This window comes from Tenrec ecaudatus, chromosome 10 (genome assembly GCF_050624435.1).
Source record: "Tenrec ecaudatus isolate mTenEca1 chromosome 10, mTenEca1.hap1, whole genome shotgun sequence".
Classification (NCBI taxonomy): Eukaryota; Metazoa; Chordata; class Mammalia; order Afrosoricida; family Tenrecidae; genus Tenrec; species Tenrec ecaudatus.
In genome coordinates, this window is record NC_134539.1 from 109497124 (window position 1) to 109524081 (window position 26958).

Sequence of the window (26958 nt, forward strand, 5' to 3'; positions counted from 1 at the left end):
CAGCGTGTGGTCTGTTGAAGGAAGAAAAGCGTTAATTATTTTTGGTATAGTTACATGGGGTATATAGAGAAACCTGAAAATGAACACAAGTATTGTGGTTTGAGTATTGTGGAGCTGAGAGGGTAGTGACGGGTTAGTGATCCAGATTCAGAAGCCCATCAGTGTATAGCAGAAGATGGGCTAGGGAGAGGACTGAACAGAGAGGGCAGACAGGATTTCAAGATGGGGATCGAAGAGATTGAAATTGGCAAGTACTAATAAGTTGTGAAATGTTAAGATTACTGAGACGTATCCACTGGATTGGATGACTTTATCAAGAGTTAAATTAATTGGAAAGGATGGAAAACAGATGGTCATGAGTGAGAGGTAAGGCAGTAGAGATAATGAGAGTAATATAGATAGGGAAGATAATAGATAAAAGAACCAAATCAAGAGAGTTCATTTTTGTTTTGTTTTTACTACTTGAGCATATTATATGTTGAGAGAAAAGAATCAAGCAAAGGGAGAGGTTAAACTTCACTGGAGAGAGGAATGTAATTTATGGGGCAAAACCTTTCCCCGGCCTTTCTGCTCCCTTTGTTCACTTGTTACACACAAGTTCTGTTATTAATCAACGTGTACTTCTTGCGCCCCCTCTTACTTGCCAGGTGCCGTTCTAGGCACTGGTAATTCTGTGAGGAACAAGAAAGCCATGAACCCAGGTCACTGAAAGAGTTTGAATGGGGTGAGTGCAGACGTTGGGTGAATAATCGCAGATGCAGTGCCTTCTGCAGACTGTAGTGTGGGTACGTCACAAAGTGGTTCATCTGGCTCAGAAGATGATCGAAGACTGAGGAAATGACAGTTACGCTAAGGCCGGAAGACCGTAGGCATTAGCCAGGTCTATGGGTTACGTGAAGGACTGGGAAGAATGACATACTAGGGAAAGGGAGCAGTGCGCACGAAGGCCCCGAAGTGGGGAAGAGCATGTGGGAAAGAGCGTAGAGGGACTGAGAAAGGGGTAGTCTGGCAGAGTCACAGAGTAGGGTAAGGGATGTTGAGGTGAGCAGAGTGGTTGGATGACTTAGGACTTTGTTCTGAGGATAAGATAATTTGCTCCTTCCCCTTGTTGGTTGACATAGGGACTAGTGTGGGGACATCCAGTTTTCTTGCAGATATATCAGTTAAATATCCACGGTTTATGGTTTCATTCGTGGGAAGAATATGTAGATTAGTCAGGACCCTGAAGGGATTATAAAAGGTCTTATTATGTGTATGATATATGAGGGTAAGTAAAAAAGTATTGCTACAATGTCATAGAAATCTTTGTTAAATGAAATTATTAAGATGGGAAGCTGTGTTTCTTGATATAGCTTCCTTCTAGGTTAAATATTTCTGAAAGTGGTGTTTCCATCCATCCATCCATCAAGAATTCTGTGCTCTTGAATTTGCACCTCATCGCAACAGCAGTTTTGGTACCCTTGAGGGTCTCAAAATCATATTCCTTTTCCATGTTCTTTGACTTGTTGGGAGCAAACATTATGTCTGAAGGGGCAAGCTAAGGACCGTAGGATGGTTGGGTAAGGGCAGGACAGCCCCGGCTACCCTCCAGAATGAACAGATGCATTGTTGTGATGGGAAAAAATGCCTCGGTGCAACTTTCCTGGACTGTTTTTCATCAAGCAGTGTTCAACTTTCTTAAAACTTTCTAATAAACACCTGTGATTGTCTGAGTCCTTGAAGAAAACCTATCAAGATTACTCATTTGGAATCTCAGGAAAGAGCCACCATGACCTTCAGAGCTGAGCTCTCTGCCTTGAATTTAACTGGCCTGGCAGATTCTCTTTGAAGCCACTGTTTTGATTGGATCAAGTATGTTTTGAGACAGATGTATTTTGAGAGGACTTGTTGGCAGCCGTGCACTGACTGCAGAGACACGTTAGGCATACACCGGCGCACGTAGGAGCTGGAATCCTAGGAGTCCTACATTTTTGCTTACCTTAGTATGACTTTGTCCTTGCAGTGCTGTCGGGTAGGTGGCAGGCTGCTAACCTGCGAACCTCAGTGTCAGCAGTCCAAACCTACAAGCAGCTCGCAGGGAGAAAGATGAGGCTGGCTGCTCATAAGAAGTGAAAAGCCTCAGAAATCCTACATAGGCTGCTGCGGTTCTGAATGGTACTGGGTTGTTTTTGTTTTTTCAACTTTGTTGAGGCACATACTTGAGTTATATGCTTGGAAGCTGATATGCAGTAGCTAGTCATTTAGCTAGTGAGTGAGCCTTCTTAAGGAGCCAGTTTTCTGTTCCACGAGCCTTGCTCTTTATTATAGAAAGCATGAGGTGGAAGTACAGTAAACCTGTAATTATACAGGTTTCAAAGGCAGAACTTGTGTATGACAGGAACCTGTCAGAAGGGAATCTGAAATACTTCCCTTGAAATATTTAAACTTTATTTAAAAAATAAAATGGTAGAAAAAATAAAACAGGCGGTAGAAAAGTGGTAAGCAAAACAATAAAAACTGCACCTCATCAAAGGGAGAAAGACCTAGAGAAACAAGGTAGTGCTGTCAATTTGTTGCTCGCTCAGGTTTTCACTTGAAAATGTGACACAATGTTGCTTAGGGTTTTAAAAAAAATTATGTTGAACACTGGTCCTGGGATTATTAAAGGTCTGCTCTGTTATCTTCTGAGTAACTTTATAGTTTCTTGGATACTCTACTAACTGATTATTTTTCTTGAAGGTAAAATATGCCTTGATCAGTGCTCAGCGATGTATGATCTGTCAAGGAGATATTGCTAGGTATCGGGAGCAGGCCAACGACACCGCAAACTATGGAAAAGCTCGCAGGTACTTTTATCCCGTTTTTGCCTTCTATTCCAAGTGTGGTGCTAAGCCATCTTATTCAGAGCAGTGGGTCAGCTGAGTTGCCTCCCTTCCGGGTGTCACTCTTGGTCCCGATGGTCGTATTCCACCATTCCAGGGCTACATCTAACACTCTAGCATGTTTCTAGCTTAAGTAGTAAGGGACATTGGGTAGACTAGGAAAGGGTGGATTACAGAGCTAGCGTTTTCTTACTGTTTTTCTGTTTTAGTTGGTACCTGAAGGCCCAGCACATTGCTCCCAAAAATGGGCGCCCGTATAACCAGTTGGCTCTGCTGGCAGTATATACGGTAAGAAATCCTGTGGACAGGGAAAGCGTTTTGCTGGCAATATCTTTAAAAAGGAATTTTAGTATCAGTTTCTAGAACTTGACTTCATCTGATCAAGGTAGACCACAGAATGTTCCCTTCTTGTCTTCTCTTGTTACTTGTACTTTCAGAGGTAACTTGTCAGGGGATCCTTTCTCGGTTCAGTTCATCTGTGCTCATCCAACTGCAGTAAGCTCCTAAGGGGTCTATATGCTCTGACCAAACACTAGTCTTTGTTTATGACCCAGGATTCTGTCCTGAGTCTTTGTCTTCCAGCTCATCTCTTTCCTATTGAACTAGGCTACTCAATCTAGAAGGGAAATAGGTTCCTTTTACTTCTTAACCCTAAAGTCCTCAACTAGCCCCAGGTAGTCAGAGCCTCACTTTCTTTCTTAGGTGCCCTTATTCCTTTGAACTTTTTACCTAATGTACCTCTTCAGCAAAAGCACAGTAAATGCCAAACTATCTCTTACCAACTTACCCTAAATGTAGCTATAACAGAGAGAAATGGGCCTTAGGAACTGCCAGGACCCACAGTAAGGAAGCTGAACTGAAAATTGAAGGGCGGGACCAAAGGTTTAAGGGTAGATGACACTAATATGGAGGGGCTTCAAGAAACTGGAAAAGCTGAATTTTTTTCACAGACCTTTTTAATCTCCCTTTTATTGGAGGCTTGTACAACTCTTTTTTTTTCAATCATTTTATTGAGGGCTTGTACAACTCTCATCACAATCCATTGTGTCAAGCACATTTGTACATTTGTTGCCACCATCATTCTCAAAGCATTTTCCTTCTATTTGAACCCTTTGTATCAGCTCCTCATTTTCTCCTCCCTCCCCAGTCCCCCCATTAACCCTTGATAATTTATAAATGATCATTTTTTTCATGTCTTAAACTGTCTGATGTCTCCCTTCACCCACTTTTTGTGTCTGTCTCCCAGGGAGGGAGTTATATGTAGATCCTTGTCATCAGTTCCTCCTTTCCTACCCCACCTTCCCTCCATTCTCCCGGTATTGCAACTCTTTCTACTGGTCCTGAAGGGTTCACCTGTCCTGGATTCCCTGTGTTTCCAGTTCCTATCTGTACCAGTGTACATCCTTTGGTCTAGCCGGATTTATAAGGTAGAATTGGGATCATGATTAGTGGGGGGGGGGTGGGGGAGGAGAGAAGCATTAAAGAATTAGAGGAAAGTTGTATGTTTCATCGTTGCTACACTGCACCCTGACTGGCCCGTCTCTTCCCTGCGACCCTTCTGTAAGAGGATGTCCAGTTTGCCTACAGATGGGCTTTGGATCCCCACTAGGCACTCCCCCTCATTAACAATGATAGGATTCTTTGTTCTTTGTTGCTTGCTACCTGATCCCTTTGATACTTTGTGATCTCACAGGCTGGTGTGCTTCTTCCATGTGGGCTTTGCTGCTTCTGAGCTAGATGGCCACTTGTTTACCTTCACGCCTTTAAGACCCCAGATGCTATCTTTTTTGATAACTGGGCACCATCAGCTTTCTTCGCTTTGCTTGTACACCCATTTGTCTTCAGTGATTGTGTTGGGAAGGTGAGCATCATGGAATGCCAGTTTAATAGAACAAAGTGTTCTTGCATTGAGGGAGTACTTGAGTAGAGGCCCAATGTCCATCTGCTGCCTTAACACCAAACTTTTAACTATATGCATCTATTTGGATCTATACTTAATACTAAACCTATAAATATATGCACATAAATCTATTTCCCCATCCTCATATACAAATATATTTACATATGTGCATGCCTGTATTTAGACCTCTATAAATACCCTTTTCCTCATAGGTCTTTCCTCTATTTCCTTTGACTTTCCTCTTGTCCCACTATCATGCTCAGGCTTCATTTGGGTTTCAGTAATTCCTTTAGGTTACATTACCCTTTCTCAAGCCCTACCAGTCCTCTTACACCCAAGAGGGAGTTTTTTAAAGCTTTGGAATTGCCTAAATAAGCAATGTTTAAATATAGTACATGATGTATAGTGTCACTCACTCAGTGCCATCAAATCAGTGCTGGCTCATAGTGACCCCATTGGATTTCTAACACTAACTTTATGGGAGTAGAAAGCTTAGTCTTTTCTCCCAAGGAGCTGCTGGTAGTTTAGAACTATAGACCAAAAAACCCAAACAAACAAACAAAAAGAACTATAGACCTTGCGGATGTCAACCCAACACAAAGCCACTCTACCACCATATTTAGTATAGTATATTAAAATTTAGTATATTTATATATATCCCCATTAGTCCATAAAAGAGTGACAGAAACTCCTAGTGCGAATTATGTATTGAAGCGTATGAAGTATTGTAGCTCATTGATGCACTTGCTTAGAAGATAGTGAATCTTTTTCTTTTTACTAATGTCCTTCTTTTGCAAGGATCCCTGGATGGCATAATGGCTTAAGAATTGGGCAGCTCCAACTTACCAGCCACTCCATAGGAGAATGATGAGGCAGGCTGCTCTTGTAAAGATTACAGGAAAGTTTCCTAAAGTGAGCAATACCACCCCCTGGGTGTGCAGAAAAGATCCATTGGAACTGTAAACACGGAGATACACTTCATCCTGAATGATGGGCTATAGCACAAAAGTTTTTAATGGCCAGCGGGGCATAGAGTAATTTTTTTCTTTGTTTCTGGATAGGGAGAGGTATGCCAAATAAATTTGTTAACCTATAATTTACAGTCTTGGAACGCATATGGAACAGTTCTCTACTTTTTTTTTTTTAATATTTTTATTTTAACAATTTATTGGGGCTGATACAATTCTTTTCACAGTTCATACATATACATACATCAATTGTATAAAGCACATCTGTACAGTCTTTGCCCTAATCATTTTTTTCTCTTTTCTTCTTTTACATTTTATTAGGGACTCAAACAACTCTTACCACAATCCATACATATACATACATCAATTGTATAAAGCACGTCCATACATTCCCTGCCCCAATCATTCTCAAGGCATTTGCTCTCCACTTAAGCCCCTTGCATCAGGTCCTCTTTTTCCCCCCAGTTCTCTACTTTATAGGGTCATTTTGAATCAGAGTCAACTCACAGTGGGTGTGGTTTTTGGCTTTAATCTTTTGGTGACGTATGTTTGTTTTCTTTGTCATCATTTTGTGTTTTTCCCCCTCCTTTGTGGTTTTATTTTTCTCCTTTTTCACCCAGTCTTTATTCTGTTTTTTCTTCTAATCTCATCTCCTTTTCAGCTTTTCTTCTTTGTAATTGCGGAATAAAATGTCTTATGTTTCTTGTCAATTAGAGATGATAATTTCTTACCCCCACCCCCTTTCAGTGACTTCTTTCTTTCTTCTAGAAAGTATAATGTAAGATTAACCTTAACCATTTTAAAATGTACGATTCAGTGACATTTTGTACATTTACAGTACTGTGCAGTTGTCATGTTTAACCAGTTTGCAGACATTTACGTCACCACACAAGAAAATTTTGTACTAATTAATCAGTTGCTCACATTTTCCCCACCTTAGCTCCTAACTGTTTCTATGGATTTCCTGATTTGGATGCTTCATGTGAATAGAACCGTTCAGTATCTAATCTCTCTGGCATCTTTCACTTGCTACTGTTGTTGTTAGATGACCTTGAGTTGGTTCTGACCCGTGGGGATTCTGTGCGCAACAGAATGAAATACTGTCTGGTCCTGCGACATTCCTCACAGCTGCTCCTATGCTGGAGTCCGTTGTTGTTGCTGGGTGAATCCAGCTGAGGTTTTCCTCTGTTTTGCTGCCCTTCTACTTTACTGAGCGTGATGTCCTTCTCCAGAGACTGTTCTGTCTGGACGCTGTGCTTAGCAGCTCATCTCCTGCCCCACTGCACTGTCAGGGCTCCTTTAGACGCACGCCATCGAGGGAGTCAAACGTCCGTTGTTGGCTTTGATTGGCGTCTCCTCAACAGCTGATGAAGGGAGCCTCCTGGTGCACTGGGATGATAACTATATAATGTGTTCAGAAATCCAGAAGCGTGAATTCTCCTGTTTTGTTCTCTTTCACCATTCTTTTCAGTTGTTTATTAGGGCCTCTTACCATTCCATAGGAGCCCCGCTGGCAGAATGGTTACAAGTTGAGCTGCTACCTGCTAGGTTAGCAGTTCAGTACCCACTAGCTGCTTTGTGGCAGAAAGATAATTAAGGCTTTCTGCGCTTGTAGAGAATGACCGATTCATCTCGGAAACCCACAGGGACAGTTCTACTCTGTGCTCCAGAGTTGCTATGAGTTGGCATCAACTCAGTGGCAGTGTGTTTGGTTTGGTCATTCCATATAAAATTGAGGATTGGTGTTTTTCTTTCTGTGGAAAAGGCTATTAGAATTGTGTTTGTGATTATGTCTATTTAATCTATGGACCATTTATTGACTTCTTAACAATATGAAGTTCTCCAATCCCTGAACATACATGTTGGTCTGCTAACCAAAAGGAGTTTGGAACTAGTGGCTGCGTGGCAGAAAGACCAGGTTTTCTACTCTGTAAAGAATTAGTTGCCCTATAGGGTTGTTAGGAGTCAGAATTGACTCGACAGCAATGAGCTTCATCCTTGAACATGGAATATTTTTCCATTGAGTTTTAATTTTCTAAGTCCTTCATGTTTAGAGTTATTTCTAGTTATTTTATTTTCTTAGGTGCTGTTGTAAATGGAATTGCCTCCCTAAGATCCAGTTCACCTTTCTCATTGCTAGTCTATAAAAGTCTGACTGATCTTTGTTGCACACCTACAAACTGTAACTTTGCTAAATTCATCTATTAGCTCTAATTTTCTTGTGAGTCTTTGGAATTTTCTGTATATAGGATCATCTCATCTGCAATGAGATAATTTTGCATCCTTTTCTCAATCGAAATAATTTTGATCTCTTTTTCTTGTTCTCTTGCTTTAGTTAGGATTTTTTATATAATACTGAATAGAAATAGTGAGAGCTGATACCCTATGTTGTTCCTAATTCAAAGAGGAAAGCACTGAGTCTTTCTCCATTAAATATATTTGTTGACTGTTGACTTTTCATATGAGAGGTACGGTACCCTAGAAAACAGAATTGCGCTGGGCGGAGTGGAGCTTTCGTAGTAACACCTTTTTCCCACTAGATGAGCTTCCAGCAATTTGCTCTGAGTTAATGTACCCAGTGGCATTGCCTGGGAAGGTTCTCTCTGGTCACAGTGATTTTTTTTGTAAAAGCAGTTTTGCTTGAACCTCATTTTTTGTGGTGGATGATTTCAGATAACTGTGTAGTATGAAATTTTGTTTCCTGTTTGGGAAAAATGGTGCAGAAACTGTTGTGATATTGAACACAGCTTACAAGGACATTGCTGTGGGGAAAACTCACGTATATGAGTGGTTTCCTTGTTTCAAAAAAGGTGAAATGTCAATTTACAACAAACCTCATTTTGGAAGTCTGTCAACTTTCCAAAAGGATGAAAATTGTGGACAAAATTCACTTGTGCTCGAAGACTGACAACGGGCCAGCCATTGAAGAGATGGGGAAGTTATCTGAGCTATCTTGGAACTCAGATCAATGAATTTTAACACATTAAAGACCGGATTTTTTTACCAACTTACCCAAGTGGCTGGGTATTTTTTCGGCTGTTAGGTTTTTTTTGCATTAAACAATAAATAGGTTTACATTTCATCAGCTTTTTATCATATTTATTTATAACTTTCAGTTTTTGAATATAACACATCTCACATTATGAAATAATATTTTGCAATGTATGCGGAACCTTATTACTTTTATGAACTATAATCTTTATGAAATAATAAACTTTTAAAAATAATCAACATCCATATTACTTTGAAAAACAATAAAAATAAATACATCAAACAAAAAATACATTCTTTGTTCCCCAGTGTTCATTTGTTGATATGTTCCTTTGTTATACAAGGTACTATTGTTCCTGTACTCTACAACTGTACTATACAACTACATTGAGAAACAAAGACAGTGTGCAAATATTATCCCTGAAACACTGCATAGGAATTATCTCCTAGCCCTTTGGTTTGATTAGTTGTGGAGACTTTATCCTAAACGGTTACGATTATTTCATATATTGTAGTTAGCATAGGACCTATACATAAATAAAAGTTCCTAGTACTTTTTTAATGTATGGTACTTTGTATAACATTTTTCTCTGAAGAGTTACCTTTCAAAATTTGCAAGTACACCTGGTTTCACTTCTTTTTCCACGGGCAGCGCAAGATCTACAGGCTCTGGTAGGAAATTTCTTTTTTCCATTGCTTGACATGAACACAGGTTCATGCTGCTTCACGAGTTATCTCATGATCTGTCCGTAACAGATGGCATGCGAAACACGAGTAAACTCGGGATCGTCCGCAATGTGTTAACAGAAGATACGGGAATGAGAAGGGTCACTGTAGAATTTGTGCCTTGGCTTCTGGCTGACCAGGAAGAAGAGTGTAAAGTGGAAACATGCTGTGCTTTGAAAGAATAGTTCCAAATCGACCTAGACCTTTTTCCCAAGGTCATTACTGGTGATGAGACATTGTACTATTCTTATAACCCTGAGAGCAAACAGCCATCAAGTCAGTGGAAGATGCCATGGTCACCTCGCCCTCCCCAAAGCTCATGAAGTGAAATCACAGAGTAAGATGATGCTCATTTGTGTTTTTGGTAACGGAGGGGATAGTGCATTTGGAATTCATTCCACCAGGTTAGACTGTTAATCAAGCTTTCTATTTAGAGCTTCTGAAAAGATTGTGTAATAATGTGTGACAAAAAAGTCCTGATTTGTGGCAGATGGGACTGGTTTTGCCACCACGACAGTGCACCTGCTCATGCAGCTATTTCAGTGCTCCAGTTTTTGGCAAACAGTATGCCTTTCTTGTCCTACGCACCTTACTCATCTGCCCTTGCTCCATGCACCTTCTTTTTTTTACCCCCTTGTATGCAGAGGGACATGAAAGGAGGTGAAGAGAAAAACAAGGGAGGTGCTGCTGTCAGCCATCCAAACAGATGAGTTTGAAAAATGTTTCCAAGAATGGAATAGAAGATTTGACAAATGTATTAAGTGTAATGGAGAGTACTTTGAAGATGATAAAGTTGTTTTGTAAAAAATAACAAGAGATACATATTTTTTTCAGGGGGGGGGGTTAGGTTGGGTTTTTTTCCGGGTGGGGGGGTGCTCCCGCATATATTGCTTTAGCTACTGCAGAACAATGCTTGTGCTCCTGGAATAAGGCTCACTTAGTCATGCTTTTATTATGCTATTAAATTTTATTTGCTAGTATTTTGAGTATGTTTGCATTGATCTCTTTAAGGTCTAGGAGCCCTGCTAACTATACGGTCAGCAGCTCAAGAACTACCAGTTGTTCCTTGGGAGAAAGACAAGGCCTACTCCCATAAAGATGTACACTTTCAGAACCTCACAGGGAAGTTCTACCCTGTCTTCTAGGTCTCTGTGTGTCCACACTGACTTGATGGCAGTGAGTTCGGTTTTTCTGGCTTATCCATAAGAGATAGTGGCCTATAGTTTTCTTGTGCCTTTTTATGGTTTAGGTCTCAAGGTTATATATATGCTTCATAGGCTAAATTAGGGAGTGTTCTCAATTCTTCTTTACATACTTTGTTTGGAGGTTTTTGATGACGGATTCTATCTCTTCTTGTTATGTTTGTTGAAAATGTTTCCTCTTGGTTTAGTTTGGATATATTTTGTGTTTCAAAGAATTTGTTTGCTTTAGGTTATCGGGTATGCTACCACCTAGTTGTTCACAGTGTTATAATTCTCTTTATTTCTAGCTTAACAGTGCTTTTTAATTTTTAGTGTCTTAAATTTGCATCTCCTTTGTTAAATTTATTCATAAGTAAGTCAGCAGCAGCCTTACAGGATGCATGACCAACACAAAAAATAAGCTGTATTTGTATACATTAGAAATGAATAATCTAAAAAGAAGCACTTCCATTTGTAATAGCATCGGAGACATTTGAAAAACATGTCCAGGTGATTCTACACGTTCTCAATAGAGGACTAACTAGGCCACGGCTAGCACTGTAGGAGCAAAACCAGAATTTCAAAGGAAGAAAACAGAACTTACCAGTGCCTGAAAATACATTGTAAAATTGATCAAATACAGTCTAAAATCAAGTTAGTGATGTGTTATGTATTCGAATAATAATAAAAAGAAGTGAATGAAAAAACCAAGTCCACTACCATCAACCTGATTCTGACCCATAGCAACTGCAACCCTGTAACTTTTTTTTAAAACAGTTTTATTGACACTTCACCCACATATCATACAGTTCAATAGTTCAGTCATATCAAAAAGAGTTGTACAATCCTTACCACAGTCAACTTTAGAACATTTTATTTTTACCCATACTTATTGTTAGTCATGTAGTTTTTTTTTCCAATTTTGGCAAAAATAATACACAACAAAACATTCACCAATTCAACAACTTTCACTTATATAATTCAATGCCATTGATTGTACTGTTCATATTGTACAACTATTATTGTTATCCCTTTCCAAATTGTTCTACTACCATTAAAGTGAATTCAATACCCATTAAGCGTTAAGCAAAAATTCTTCCTCTTTACCCCTGGTAACCATAAAAGTTTTTTTTCCCCAGTAATTTTCTTGATATAATATTCACATCATGTACTTCCACAGTTAAACTGCTTCTAAAAAGAGTTGTATATACAACAACACAGTGAGCTCTGATGCTCCTCACACCCCTATAAGTCTTTTCCCTCCCCCGCTTTTGTAAGTTTTTACAGGAGCAGATAGCCCCATCTTTCTCCCATGGAGCAGCTGATGGGTTTGAACTGCCAACCTTGAGGTTGACAGTCAAATACCAGTAAACAAAAGATAGAACCAAACTCAGTGCCATCACGTTGATGCTCTGTGGGAGAAAGATGGGACTTTCTACTCTTGGAAAGTTACAGCCTCAGACACCCACCCACGTTACTTAACCTAATAGCCAACATTTAGTTGACTGTAGCTGTGAATCAGGAATTCTGTTCCTACCTGTATGTGCATGATACTAAATCTTTTGAAGCAGTATGTACACAATAATAACTACGTTTTATAAGTGAGGAAATAGGTTTAGGTTAACCTGCCTAAGGTTACATCTGTAAATGGTAGAAACTATTCACACTCAAGTGATTAACCTTATAACTATGCCCCTAGGCCTTTAACTACCCCATTCTGCATGAATACAAGACCTGAGTTTTGAACAATGCGTAGACAGTTGAAGAGAGAGAAACTAGTAATGAGATGTATATTCAGTTAGTTAAAGCAAAAGGTGAATATGTATATCTGAAATTGGTATAAGCAGTGAGAAAACGTTTTTTTGGACATTCTTTCCTTTCTCCTTTTGTTTTAGTGTTTTTCTTTTTTATTGACCCTCTTCCTTTCCTTTCTTCTTTTTTCCTACTAATTGGCTATATCATTTACTTTGTTATTTATTGTTGAATTAATTGAGTAATCACTTCCATTTTCTTTCTCTTCAGAGTCAATTCGGGCTTAAAGAAAATAGTTGAACTTTGGATCAAGGCAGACTTAAATTCAGATGCTTATTTACTCTGGATTTGGCTTTGAGATCTTGCACAAATTTTATATAATAATTCTCTTAGTTTCAATTTCTTTAAGATTACAGTAATAATAAATATTAAATTTATTAATTAATGTTAAGTTGAATGTCCTTAATTTTAGAGATAGATGAAGTGCTGACCATTTGCCTCACAATTATGTTTGATAAATGATAGTTGCTATTATATTTACAGTTTCTAAATAATAATTATTACAGTAGAATATTATTTTAATCCTTTTATTAGGGGCTCATACAACTCATCACAATCCATAAATACATCAGTTGTGTAAAGCACATTTGTACATTCATTGCCCTCATCATTCTCAAAACATTTGCTCTCTACTTAAGCTCTTGGCATCAGCTCCTCATTTTTTCCCACTCCCTCCCTGCTGCCCCCTCTTTCATGAACCCTTGATAATTTATCAGTTACTATTTTGTCATATCTTACACTGTCCAAGGTCTCCCTTCACCCACTTTTCAGTTGTCCATCCCCCAGGGAGGAGGTCACATGTAGATCCTTGTAATCAGGTTCCTCTTTTTACCTCACCCTCCCAGTATCGCCACTCACACCACTGGTCCTGAAGGGACCACCCGCCCTGGTTTCCCTGTGTTTCCATTTCCTGTCTGTACCAATGTACATCCTCTGGTCTAGTCAGATTTGTAAGGTAGAATTGGGATCATAATAGTGGGGGGGGAGGATGCATTTAGAAATTAGTAGAAAGTTGTATGTTTGTTTCATCATTGCTATACTGCACCCTAGCTGGCTTGTCTCCTCCCCGCAACCCGTCTGTAAGGGAATGTCCAATTGCCTACAGATGGGCTTTAGGTCTCCGCTCTGCACTCTCGCTCATTCACAATGATATGATTTTTTTGTTCGGATGCCTGATACCTGATCCCTTAGATACCTCGTGAGCACACAGGCTGGTGTGCTTCTTCCATGTGGGCTTTGTTGCTTCTGAGCTAGATGGCTGCTTGTTTACCTTCAAGCCTTTAAGACCCCTGACACTATACCTTTTGATAGCCGGACACCATCAGCTTTCTTTACCACATTTGCTTATGCCCCACTTTGTCTTCAGCGACTGTATTGGGGAGGTGAGCACACAAGGATATGGTTTTTGTTCGTTGATGCCTGATAACTAATCCCTTCAGCACCTCGTGATCACGCAGGCTGGTGTGCTTCTTCCATGTGAGCTTTGTTGCTTCTGAGCTAGATGGCCGTTTGTTTACCTTTTTGGGTTTGTTTACCCCAGATGCTATATCTTTTGATAGCCGGGCACCATCGCTTTCTTCGCCACATTTGCTTATGCACATGCTTTGTCTTCAGCAATCGTGTCGGGAAGGTGAGCATCATAGAATGCCAATTTAATAGAAGAAAGTATTCTTGCATTGAGGGAGTATTGAGTTGGAGGCCCAATGTCCATCTGCTACCTTAATACTAAACATATAAATATATGCACATAGATCTATTTCCCCATCCTCATATATAAATATATTTACCTATGTACATGCCTTTCTTTAGACCTCTATAAATGCCCTTTGCTTCCTAGTTCTTTCCTCTATTTCCTTTGACTTTCCTTTTGTCCCACTATCATGTTCAGCCTTCATTTGGGTTTCAGTAATTCCTCTCAGTTACATTTAAAGTACAATATTTTGTTTTCCTATAAGAACAAAGTATATTAAACAAAGCCTACATGAAAGAAGCATACCAGCCTGTGCGATCACGAGGTGTTGAAGGGATCAGGTATCAGGCATCATCAGAACAAAAAACTTATCATAGTGAATGAGGGGGGCAGTGCGGAGTGGAGGCCCATAGCCCATTTGTAGGCCACTGGACATCCCCTTACAGAAGGGTCTCCGGGAAGAGACGAGCCAGTCGGTACAGTGTAGCAACAATGAAACAGACAACTTTCCTCTAGTTCCTAAATGCTCCCCCGACCCTCCCCTACTATCATGATCCCAATTCTACCTTACAGATCTGGCTAGACCAGAGGATGTACACTGGTACAGATAGCAACTGGAAACACAGGGAATTCAGGACAGATGATCCCTTCAGGACCAGTGGTATGAGTGGTGATACCGGGAGGGTGGAGTAGAAAGGGGACCCGATTACAAAGATCTACATGTGACCTCCTCCCTGGGGGATGGACAACAGAAAAGTGGGTGAAGGGAGACGTCAGACAGTGCAAGATATGGCAAAAGAGTAATTTATAAATTATCAAGGGTTCATGAGGGATGGGGGACAAGAGAAGGAGGGAAAAAATGAGTAGCTGATGCCAGGGGCTTAAGTGGAGAGCAAATGTTTTGAGAATGATGAGGGCAATGAATGTACAGATGTGTTTACACAATTGATGTGTGTATGGATTGTGATGAGAGTTGTATGAGCCCCTAATAAAATGATTAAAAAAAAGAAAGTACATTGCCCTTGCCCTCTTTATAGATTAGTAGGTTCTTTATTCTTTCCTTCTATAAGTACTTGACTCTTGGAATACCTCTACATATAAAGAACTATACCAGAAAACTCATCGCTGATATAATCTCCTTTACAGCTCTCACAGGTGTTTGTTTCCTACAGCTGCTATAACAAACTCCTCCAATGTGGTGACTTAAGACAATAGAGATTTAGATCTTCATGGTCCTGGAAGCTAGAATTCCTCATCTGGGCATACCCTCTCGGAGTCTTTAGGAAATACGCTTCCGAGTATCTTCCAGCTTTTGATCCCCATCTTGGTCTTCATTGTAGCCATTTTCCTTCTACGTCTTGCTGTGTTTCTTATCCTCATGAGGACACCAGTCATAATGGATAGGGTCTACCGTACTCCGATATGATTGCATGTTATTTTAATTACATCTGCAAAGATACTGTTTTCTAACAAGGTCACATTCACAGGCCCTAGAAGTTAAGACTTGAACCTACCTTTTCAGAGGGCCCGAATGAACCCATAATCCAGGCTTCAAATGGATTTCATTCCTGTTAGACATCCTGCTGAGAATTTACTTTTTTTTCCATCTCAGATTTACTGAATCATAAGCTATATTTTAATAAGACTCAGCAAGCAGGCCTCGAACTGGAAAGAATTGGTTCAGTGCCCTGCCTGTAACAGATAACTCTCTGGTTTTCTTAATAGAACTCTTTATAGCTGATTGGGAGAGTAGGGTTCCCTGGGCCAGCTACCTCAGGCTGGAATCAGGAGGAGAATTGACTGACAGTGTCTCTGCCCTCTTTCCCCAGAGGAGGAAGCTTGATGCTGTATATTACTATATGCGCAGTTTAGCTGCCAGCAACCCCATCCTGACTGCCAAGGAGAGTCTAATGAGTTTGTTTGAAGAGACCAAACGAAAGGTGAGTAGGGGGTGCGGGCAGAAACATTCCTCCTTCATAGAATGTATTTCCTCTTACTGCTTCTCTGTCCTCAAAGGAATGGCTCATGAAGGACCCGTTGATCGGGTATCAGACCTTGTGCAGAACCACACTGTGGTCTTCAGAAGAACTTTTATGGGCTTTTGGGTGTACATGTTCTACAATGTTTAGTTTGCTCTAGCTCCAGAATTAGTAACTTTAGTGAGATAAAGAAGATGCTAACTCAGCTACATTGAAACTATGACAAAATCTTTACCTTTCATAGTCCTTAGACACCAAACACAAGTGAGGCTCATTTCTTCATTAGTTGACTCCTAAGTAGCATCTGAGTTTGTGTATTTGCTTATTGTATAGGCAGAACAGATGGAAAAAAAGCAACATGAAGAATTGGAACTGAACACTGACCAATGGCGGAAAGGAAAGAAGTCTACTTTCCGGCATGTTGGCGATGACACCACTCGCTTAGAGATTTGGATTCATCCATCCCATCCCCGGTCCTCACAGGGTACTGAATCTGGGAAGGATTCCGAGCAGGAAAATGGACTAGGCAGCCTGAGTCCCAGCGATGTAAGTACCTGTGGGTGATAATGAGCCAACCTAGCCAAGGAACTACGGGTGCCCCAGTTGATGCAACTGTGAGCTATTCCATAGCATTTCCCCCTAAACTACCAGGAAGACTAGTCACTCCAGGCTTCTTGATGCCCTAACTAACCATCTCTCTCACCTAAATTTCCCTTATCTTTATTGTGCTCTTTCCTCTTCCACCACTGTGTGGCACTATAGAGTTTAATAAAAGTAATTCTCTAGGTGAAGATTGATTTAGTCTAGTGTTAGAATTTTTTGATGCTTTGGGTTAAGAGTTGGTAATATGCTTTAGCAGTAGGTGTCAGATCTTGTACAAGGAAGCTGCAAAAAATTCTTGGAAAAATGGAACTGAAAGATAATGGTATTTTTCTACGAACCTTTTGAAGCTCTCTTGTATTTTTCCCCTGTGGGTTGGCCTTCGATTTAAAGCGGGTACTAAAGTAGTTTGGGTAGGTGGTTAGTCTGGCTTGTTATCAGCCATTTTTGGGACAGTCTCTCATGGCTCTTAGGGTGAGACTTTTTCCTAGGGTTAAGGAAATCACAGTGACAAATCACAGACTCATTTGCAAGATTTTCTTCTATTTTACTCAGAGAATAATTAGTGAGTACTTACAGTATACCGGGCACTGAGAATACAGTGAACAAAATTGTACTTATTCTCAAGGAACTTAGCATTTTAGTGCAAGATGCGGAAGAATGAATAGGCAATTAGGAGATGTGTAATAATTTTGTTTTCGGGTACATACAGTGATTGGACATGGGACAGCCATTGGTCTAGTGGGAAGGAAGAGCAATTGTCAAGGTAACTTTAGAGGCAGTACTAATTGAAGTCCAAATACTGGGTAGGAGATTGTTAAAAGAGGAGGGAAAGGAGAGTGGTTTGGTGTGTCCTGAACAAAGGAAATAACATACAAAGAACTGGGGCTGAGATAGAGTAAATGATCCCTGGTGGCACTCTGGGTAAGGCATTGGGCTGCCTATCACAAGGTTGACAGTTCAGACCCACCAGCTTCCTGAGAAAAATAAAACTTACTGTAAAAATTTAGTCTTAGAATCCCTAAGGAGGAGTTCTCTGTTCTAAAGGGTCGCTCAGAGTTGGTGTGAGCTTCATGGCAGTGGTGGTGGTGAGTAGTAATTAGAGGATAGCAAGTGGTTGGTTCTGTGTATCCTTTTTAAAATCATTTTCTTAGGGGTTCATGCAACTCTTATCACAATCCATACATACGTCAATTGTGTAAACACATCTGTACATTCATTGCCCTCATCATTCTCAAAACATTTGCTCTCCACTTAAGCCCCTGGCATCAGCTCCTCATTTTTTCCCTCCTTCTCTTGTCCCTCCTCCCTCATGAACCCTTGATAATTTATAAATTACTCTTTTGCCATATCTTGCACTGTCTGACGTCTCCCTTCACCCACTTTTCTGTTGTCCATCCCCCAGGGAGGAGGTCACATGTAGATCTTTGTAATCAGTTCCCTTTTTCCACCCCACCCTCCCGGTATCGCCACTCTTACCATTGGTCCTGAAAGGATCATCTGTCCTGGATTCCCTGTGTTTCCAGTTCCTATCTTTACCAGTGTACATACATCCTCTGGTCTAGCCAGATTTGTAAGGTAGAATTGGGATCATGATAGTGGGGGTGGGGTGGGGGAGGAAGCATTTAGGAACTAGAGGAAGGTTGTATGTTTTATCATTGCTACAGTGCACACTGACTGGCTCGTTTCCTCCCCGCGACCCTTCTGTAAGGGCATGTCCAATTGCCTGCAGATGGGCTTTGGGTCTCCACCCTGCACACCCCCTTATTCACAAAGATATGATTTTTCTAATGATGCCTGATACCTGATCCCTTTGACACCTCGTGATTGCACAGGCTGGTGTGCTTCTTCCATGTGGGCTTTGTTGCTTCTGAGCTAGATGGCCACTTGTTTACTTTTAAGCCTTTAAGACCCCAGATGCTATCTCTTTTGATAGCTGGGCACCATCAGTTTTATTCACCACATTTGCTTATGCACCCGCTTTGTCTTCAGCAATCATGTCGGGAAGGGTGAGCATCATAGAATGCCAGTTTAATAGAACAAAGTATTTTTGCATTGAGGGAGTACTTGAGTGGAGGCCCAATGTGCATATGCTCCCTTAATATTAAACCCTGTAATATATGCATATAGATCTATTTCCCCATCCTCATATATAAATATATTTACATATGTACATGCTTTTATTTAGACCTCTGTAAATTCCCTGTGCCTCCTAGTTCTTTCCTCTATTTCCTTTTACTTTCCTTTGCCCCGCTATCATGTTCAGTCTTCATTTTGGTTTCAGTAATTCTTCTCAGTTGCATTACCCTTTCTCAAGCCCTACTAGGCCCCCTACACCCTTCTCACCACTTGTTTGGATCCTTTGTTGTTTTTTTGTCCCTAGGTTTATTAATACCACTACCTTTCCCCTCACCTCACGTGCTCCCCCCGGAACTGTCAGTCTCGTTGTTTTCTCCTCCAGAGTGTTCATCCAGCTTGTCTTATTTAGACAGACCTGCGGAGATAATAACATGCAGAAAAACAAGACAGAGCAAAACCAAGCAACAAAATAAAACAACAAGCCAATGACAAAAAAGCAAAATGAAACACAAGAAAGGAAAGCTTGTATTTAGTTCAAGGACTGTTTGTTGGCCTTTCGTAGTGTTTTCTAGTCGAGTCTGTTGGTGCGCCAAGCCCTGGCCCCAGTCTATTTTATGAATTCCCTGTTGCTCTATTCCCTTGCTGTTTTGTTCCATGCCCTTAGTGTTTTGCTTTGGTGTGGTGTGATCAGATCGGGCGGAATTCCCACACTGGGTCTCCAGTGTTGTCCCCCATAGGGCTGTGCATCAGTGAGGGATGCCGTGTCTCATAGTGGGGCTGGCCATATGGTCTTTTCTGTGTATTGGCTGCTCTGAGTGGGAATATCGTACTGACGGCTTGGTGGGCCAGGATGTGCTCCACTCTCTTTCTCTCCCTTCATTTGCTGCCGTGTGCTCTGATCAGCTATGTCCTTTTCCTGGAGCTGCAGATATCAGTGCTGTCCTCTGAAATAAATTCTTTCGGAGGGGAGGGGCAGGTGTCCACATAGTTGGAATTGGGCTTGGTCCCTTTTTTTTCTTTAAATCATTTTATTGGGGGCTCATGCAACTGTTATCACAATCCACACATCCATCCATTGTGTGAAGCACATTTGTACATTTGTTGCCATCATTCTCAAAACATTTTCCTTCTTCTTGAACCCTTGATATCAGCTCCTCATTTTTCCCCTCCCTACCCCACCCTCCTTCCCTCACCCTTGATAATTTATAAATTATTATTTTTTCATGTCTTACACTATCCGATATCTTCCTTCACCCACTTTTCTGTTGTCCGTTCCCCAGGGAGGGGGTTATATGTAGATCCTTGTGATCGATTTCCTCTTTCTACCCCTCCTTCCCTCTACCATGCTGGTATTGCCACTCTCACTAGTGGTCCCGAGAGATTTATCTGTCCTGGATTCCCTGTGTGTCTAGTTCCTATCTGTACCAGTGTACATCCTCTGGTCTAGCTGGATTTGTAAGGTAAAATTGGGATTATGATAGTTGGGAGGAAACATTAAAGAAACAGAGGAAAGTTGTATGTTTCACCATTGTTACACTGCACCCTGACTGGCTTGTCTCCTCCCCATGACCCTTCTGTAAGGGGATGTCCAGTTGCCTTCAGATGGGCATTGGGTCACCACTCTGCACTTCCCCTCATTCACATTGATTAGATTTTTTATTCTTTGATACCTGATACCTGATCCCGTCAACACCTCATGATCACACATACTGGTGTGCTTCTTCTATGTGGGCTTTGTTGTTTCTTAGGTAGATGGCCGCTTGTTTATCTTCAAGCCTTTAAAATCCCAGACGCTATATCTTTTGATAGCCAGTCACCATCAGCTTTCTTCACCACATTTGCTTATGCACCTGCTTTGTCTTCAGTGATCCTGTTGGGAAGGTGAGCATCATGCAATGCCAATTTAGTAGAACAAAGTGTTTTTGCATTGAAGGAGTACTTAATTGGAGGTCAAATGTCCATTTGCTACCACAATACTAAACCTATAAATATAAGCACAAGGTTCTATTTCCTCACCATCATAAATATAAATAAATAAATAAATATATACATATATATGCACACATGCCTGTATGTAGACCTCTATAATTGTCTTTTGCCTCCTAGTTCTTTCCTCTACTTTTACTTTCCTTTTGTGCCAGTATCATGCTCATCCTTCATTGGGTTTCAGTAATTCCTCTTGGTTACCTAGCCCTTGATCAAGCCCTACTGGTTCTGTGTACCTTAAGAGTGAAATTTCTAGAGTAGGTAAACTAGCTACCATATATACGTGAGTATAAGTAGACCTGAATATCAGCTGAGGCATCTAATTTTACCACAAAAATGGCATTGAAAATGTGCTGAAAAAGCTCTTATACATGAGTATATACAGGGTCATGCTATAAATTATTTGACTATTATACTGAAGATAATAAGAGCGATTTTAAATAGGGGAATAGTTTGTGATAGCTACATTTAGCAAGATTGCTCTGGCTGATTTCTGAAAATTTTAATTGGAGACAACTAGAAATGAATCCAAGAGACTACTACAGTTATCCAAGTAAGATATTAAAGGGACATGAACTGATAAGTACTTTGGCGATTGGGAGAAATGACCGTTTATGAGCTATATTAATAAACTGGAGCCCACAGGACTTGGTTGGACATGGTGAGTTGAGGGAGGAGTTAAGAATAATACTAAAAATAAAAAATAACACTTAAACTTACTAGATAATACAAATGGTGACCCCCCTGATATAGAGAATAAAGACTGGGCTTAGAGGAGAAAGGTGATCTAATTTTGGGCATGGTGAAGTTTTCCTTCCACTGTGCATTTAAGGAGCCCTGGTGGTACAATGGTTAAATATCCTACTGTTACCGAACCAAAAGTTTGGCTGTTTGTATCCACCCAGTGGCTCCATGGGAAAAATACCTGGTGACATGAATCAGTAACGATTGCATCCAAGAAAACCCATGTGACGGTTCTCTTCTGTAGCCCATGGGGTTGTGATGAGTCAGAAATAGACTTGACAGAACTAAACAATAATAGATGAGACATTGAAGTGGAGATATTCTGACTTGAAAAAGATACGTGAATCTGAAGCTGAGAAGATTGGTCTAGGCTAGAGATAATCATCTTTGAAGGCAATTTGTTTATAAATGATAATGATGCCATGAGAGCTGATTAAATTAGTGTAGGCAAAACAGAATGGCAAGTAGGGTGACGTTGTAAGAAAAAAAGGAGATCTACAACAGGGTGAGGTTTTTACAGAGGCAAAGAAAGGAGTAGGATCCAAACACTGGTGAGCTAATTAGCTTAGAAGAGGAGTGTGCTCTAATGTTCCAGGGAAGGGGTAATAGGGAAGGCTGGTAAGTTTGCGATGGTCATGGTAGTAGGAGGAAGTTTTTGACGTTTTGTATTTTGTCATTGAAAGTTGAAGCACATGTGTGCTAAGGCCAAGTCATAGGTGATGGGAGGAGAAATTTTTTCCTAGGGGTTTAATTTAAAATTTTCATCAGTTGTTGTATTTTCTTCTTGGTGTATAGCTGTTTTGTTGAAACTCCCAGGGAGGTGTGGTATGTGCTGGGGACCCGCTGCTTTTGCCTGTGATAACCGTATGTCTGGGTCCTTTGGAGGAGTGGCGCCTTGTGATCAAGCACCTCACTGCTGCCCTCTTCTAGTGTGCATTGGAAGCCTCTTGCGGCATTAGCTACACAGCCCAATCCAAGTAGTATTTAAAAAGGAAACATTAAAGATCAATTTAAGAAAGCAATAAAAAAAAGAAAGAAAGCATTTTGTAGTTCTCTTTACACTGCCTTCAAACTTGGGGTAGTATCTCTCTCTTCTGAAGGTTATAACCAGTGTACTACAAGTTTTATTTTCTCTTCATTTGAGGTACTGTATGTATATATGCTTGTGTCCTATGTGCGTCTCAGAGAAAGCATTGTCAGCATCATTAAACTAATTCAATTTTTGTTAATAATCTTAGTTTTAATTTTGCATGCAATATAAATATGTTCTTGGTAGAAACTATAAATAATTAGACATAAGTATAGTAAAATGTAATTTTTTTCTAACCTATTCTTTTGAAATGTTTTGTTGTGTATTAGGTAAGGGTTTAATTACATTTTAGTTCTAAACTGTTCTTAAGACTGCTTAGATCTTTAGCTTGTACATCGTCCTTGGGTAACTTCCCTTAATTTCTTTTCAATTTACATCTGTGAGCTTGGTCTTTAGTTCTAGACTGCTCCCACTTGAGGAAGAAGTCTGTGCACTTTCATATCTCTTCATTTATCCAGTCAGGAAACCACAGTGTCTTTTTTACCTACTTTCTCAGGCCAGTCAGCTTCCCATATTCTTTTCTTTTCTTGTAGGAGGCCCCAAGAACTCAACTTGTTTTGACCCTTTCTTGAAACACCAGACTGGTGAGAAGTGAGGATTTATTTGACATACGAGGGGGCTTCAAAAAATTCGTGGAAAAATAACATTAAAAGATAATGGCATTTTCCCTGAGGTGTTTTGAAGCCTCTTGTTAGATTGCTTAGGCATGGGAGATAAACAGTAAAATAATCGTAAACGATTGTTAACCTCAGAGAGCTTTCTGTCATGTGGAGAAGACAGAAACATAAAGATATGATGATAATGCAGTGTCTGTGGGAAGTGCTGTGATACAGGCTTGGGGGTAGGTGGCATTTCGTGCTAAGTAATAATAAAAACTTTTCTACACTGAGGCATGAACACTTGAAAGAGGCCTGTGAAGCCTTAGGGAGTTGTGTAACTAGACACAATGAGGTACGTATAGCAGCTACTCTTTGTAATACTTCTAGTATTAAAGGTCCTTTTTAAAATTAAAGAATTAATACTAAATTGTGCTTAAATCAATCAAGTGTATATGAAGTTTAATGTGAGTCATGTGTATTCCTACCTTCAGAGATAGCACTGTTAATGTGGAAGTCCTTTGCCCAAAGTGGGAGGTACCACCCCCTGGGAGGGTGTGCTTGAACAATCCAGGGGCGATGCTGAAGCAGATGCCTATACTTTAGCCTGGATTATGGGCTATAATACAAAAGCTTTCATTGTCAGGAGGCGCTGAGTTTGGGGTTTTTTTTTGTTTTTTTTCTGAAAAGGGGTATAGTCCAAATAAGTTTGTGAACGTATGTTCTAGACCTGTGTAAGCATTTGTTAATGTGTATGTGTATCTATGGAATGTATTGTTGTTAGGTCTTGTGGAGTTGATTTTGACTCCATAACCCCATGTGACAGTAGAGCTACCACATATGGTTTTCTAGCCTGCGATCTCTACGGGAACAGATACAGTCTTCTCCTGTGAATCTGCTAGAGGTTTCCAACTGCCACCCTTTGGGAATGTAACCCACAAACTGCCTGTATGTTACTATACAACTTGGATTTTAAAATGAGTCAGTTGGACAACTGTGTAATGCTGCACATGTTCTTGGTGAGTGCTGTTGAATCTTCAGTGGGTGCCAGAAGTGACGAAAGAAACACTGCCTAGTCCTACACCATTCTCATAATCATTGCTGCATTTGAACCCATAATTAGAGCCACGGTGTCACTCCATCTTGTTAAAGAGGTTTTCCTTACTTGGTGATTTGCTGACCTTTTTTTTACCAAGCATGATGTTCTTCTCCAAGACTGGACCCTCCTGGTAGCATGTCCAGACTACATTAGGTAAATCCTCACCATTCTTGCCTTTAAGGCACAGTCTGGCTTTACTTCTTGTAAGACAGACTTGTTCATTCTTCTGGTAGTCCATGGTAGTCCTTGCCAACACCATCCTGCAAAGGCATCAATTCTTCTAAAAACCACCGTGCTTTGCAGTGTGCAATAAAAACCCAGGGTTTATGGAGAAAAGGTGAGGCTCATAACATCAAAAATGCCCTTACTCAGTGACATTCAAAAAATAGGTAGGAATTCAGTAAAAACAATAGTAGTTTTCATGTTTTTAACATGTTAAGTTATTAAGACATACTAAGCCATTGGTTCTCAACCTTCCCAATGCCGCGACCCTTTCATACAGTTCCTCATGTGTGGTGACCCCCAACCATAACATTATTTTCATTGCTACTTCATCACTGTAATTTTGCTACTGTTATGAATCAGGCGACCCCTGTAAAAGGGTTATTCGACACCCACCCACCCCAAAGAGGTTGCGACCACAGGTTGAGAACCGCTGTACTAAGCTCTTCAATAATTGTGGTACTTTATCTTTAAAATGACCTGAGATTTGAAAGGGTTGCAGCTGGTGAGTTACTGTTAAGTGGTGGAAGGAGAATTATCACAAATCAGATGGACAGTTGGAGTACCAAATATGAATCCGTATAGCTGGTATGCTCTCATGGCAAATTAAGGTAGCTGGTAGATGGCAGTCTAGTGGTTATACTTTAGCTCTTCAGGAGAAAGATAAGGTTTTCTATTCCCCTAAAAAGTTACGGTCTTGAAAGCCACAGGGGGAGTTCTATCTACTTCGTCTTATAGGGTCTCTGTGAGTCGGAATCGACTGAAGGCAATGAGTTTGGTTTTTAGCTTGGTAGATGCTTGTGGTGTGTGGTTGTATCCATTGTGTTCGTTCTTACTGGCTTAGTCCAGCTGGGTGTCGTTTACTGCTTTTACTTAGTGGACAAAATCATGCATAAGCCCTAAATTTGTGTTATGTTCAAATTGTTTCCTAATGCATTGATCACAATGCAGCAAACTGCATTTTCAAAACAAGCTCTCTAGCAGAACTGAGTGTGCGTCTGCTGTCCAGGAATATATTAGTGTGTTCTTAGTCTGGCTGCATGCTATCTCATTGTAAAGATGTATGTCATTTATTTAGTATATCTGTTCAATTATTTGCTGTGAATTGCTTGTTCATTTTAATTGCCATTTTATTTTTAATCGGTGGAGCCCTGGTAGTGTGGTTGGTTGCACGTTGGGCTGCTAGCTACAAGGTCTACAGTTCAAAACTACCAGTCATTCCTTGAGTGAAAGATTGAGGCTTTAAAAAAAAAAAAAAAGATTGAGGCTTTCTGCTCCCATAAAGAGTTCCAGTCTCAGAAACTCACAGGGTAGTTCTACCCTGTCCGACAGGGTCACTATCAGTCCGTATCTCTGTGATGGCAGTGAGTGAGCTTTAGGAGCACTTGCTCTTTTGACAGACAGCACTTAGAGTTCCTAGCATAAACTACTAAAATTTAGATCCATGAATTAAAAATTGACAGTTTGGCCTCAGGTGGTGGTTCTTAATGATAATAAAGACCTAACTAGTTTGTTTTCTATCTGCTAAGCCCAAACTTTAGTTTTCTCTCTGAATGGCTGCAAGAGGTTAGCTTGTGGGTTACTGGTTTTCAGCCTTGACATGTGGTTGGAGTTGGATATCCAGCCTGGGAAGCCGCTGCCAACCTCGGCATCCTTTGTAAGCTATTGAGGGTCATGTTTACACTCACCTTGTAGAAGTCAGAGTGCTTAGTCAGTGTTGCCAGGGTCTGGAGCATTCTTTAGTAGATGTGCCTTCTGCTGAGAAGTTGAAAAAGGGTACTGCTTGACAAATGGGTTGTCCTTGCTAGAGTAGAGACCGAGACTTCCACAGGAGCCAGGTTCTCCTTTGGTGCATGGGTGCCTGTCAGTTAACCGGTCCCCTGTGATATACTTCTGAATTCTGGAAATAGTAATTATTTGTGGAGTTTTTCACTATTCATTTGTCACGTTTGTTTTGATAATCCAACAAAAATACATGTCTGCATTGATAATGCAATTAAAGCATCACTATTCCAGCCATTAAACTTGCTAGAATGGAAGTAGGTTATTTTTATTTCTTTTTTTATTTTATTTTTTTGGTTCAACGGTTTGCTGCTTGAAAAAGTTTGAGGACTGGTTTTCTAGGTAATGCCTTGGGCACTCGGAACTCCAATATGCTGAAGATATTACCATTGCATTGTGTCTTGGCTGTTAGAGGAAGTTGCCAATGGTTTGGCTAAAGTAGGGCAGACTTTTTGTTTTGTTTTTCAATTTATTTAAAAAATTTATTGCTTTCTATAATGTAAAACAAAATTTTCTGCTTACTGTACAAAAGTTTTGGAAATGCAGATACATAATGTATTTTTACCACTATTAATCTCCTAGCATGTGTTCTGCCTGCATGTTTGTATAGGGCATAGCATTTAGATGAAAAATGCCTAATATCTAATACTTA

General features: G+C 40.3%; 1 protein-coding gene across 2 annotated transcripts in view; it reads left to right on the forward strand.

Annotated features, from left to right (window-relative positions):
- SMG6 (SMG6 nonsense mediated mRNA decay factor) overlaps positions 1-26958 on the forward strand; it is a 270067-nt gene that overhangs the window by 7023 nt on the left and 236086 nt on the right. For both annotated transcript variants that reach the window (XM_075561194.1, XM_075561192.1), the window contains exons 5-8: positions 2719-2825; positions 3071-3149; positions 15959-16069; positions 16442-16654. In XM_075561194.1, the coding sequence (XP_075417309.1) occupies positions 2719-2825; positions 3071-3149; positions 15959-16069; positions 16442-16654 (510 nt within the window). The remainder of the gene's footprint in view (positions 1-2718; positions 2826-3070; positions 3150-15958; positions 16070-16441; positions 16655-26958) is intronic.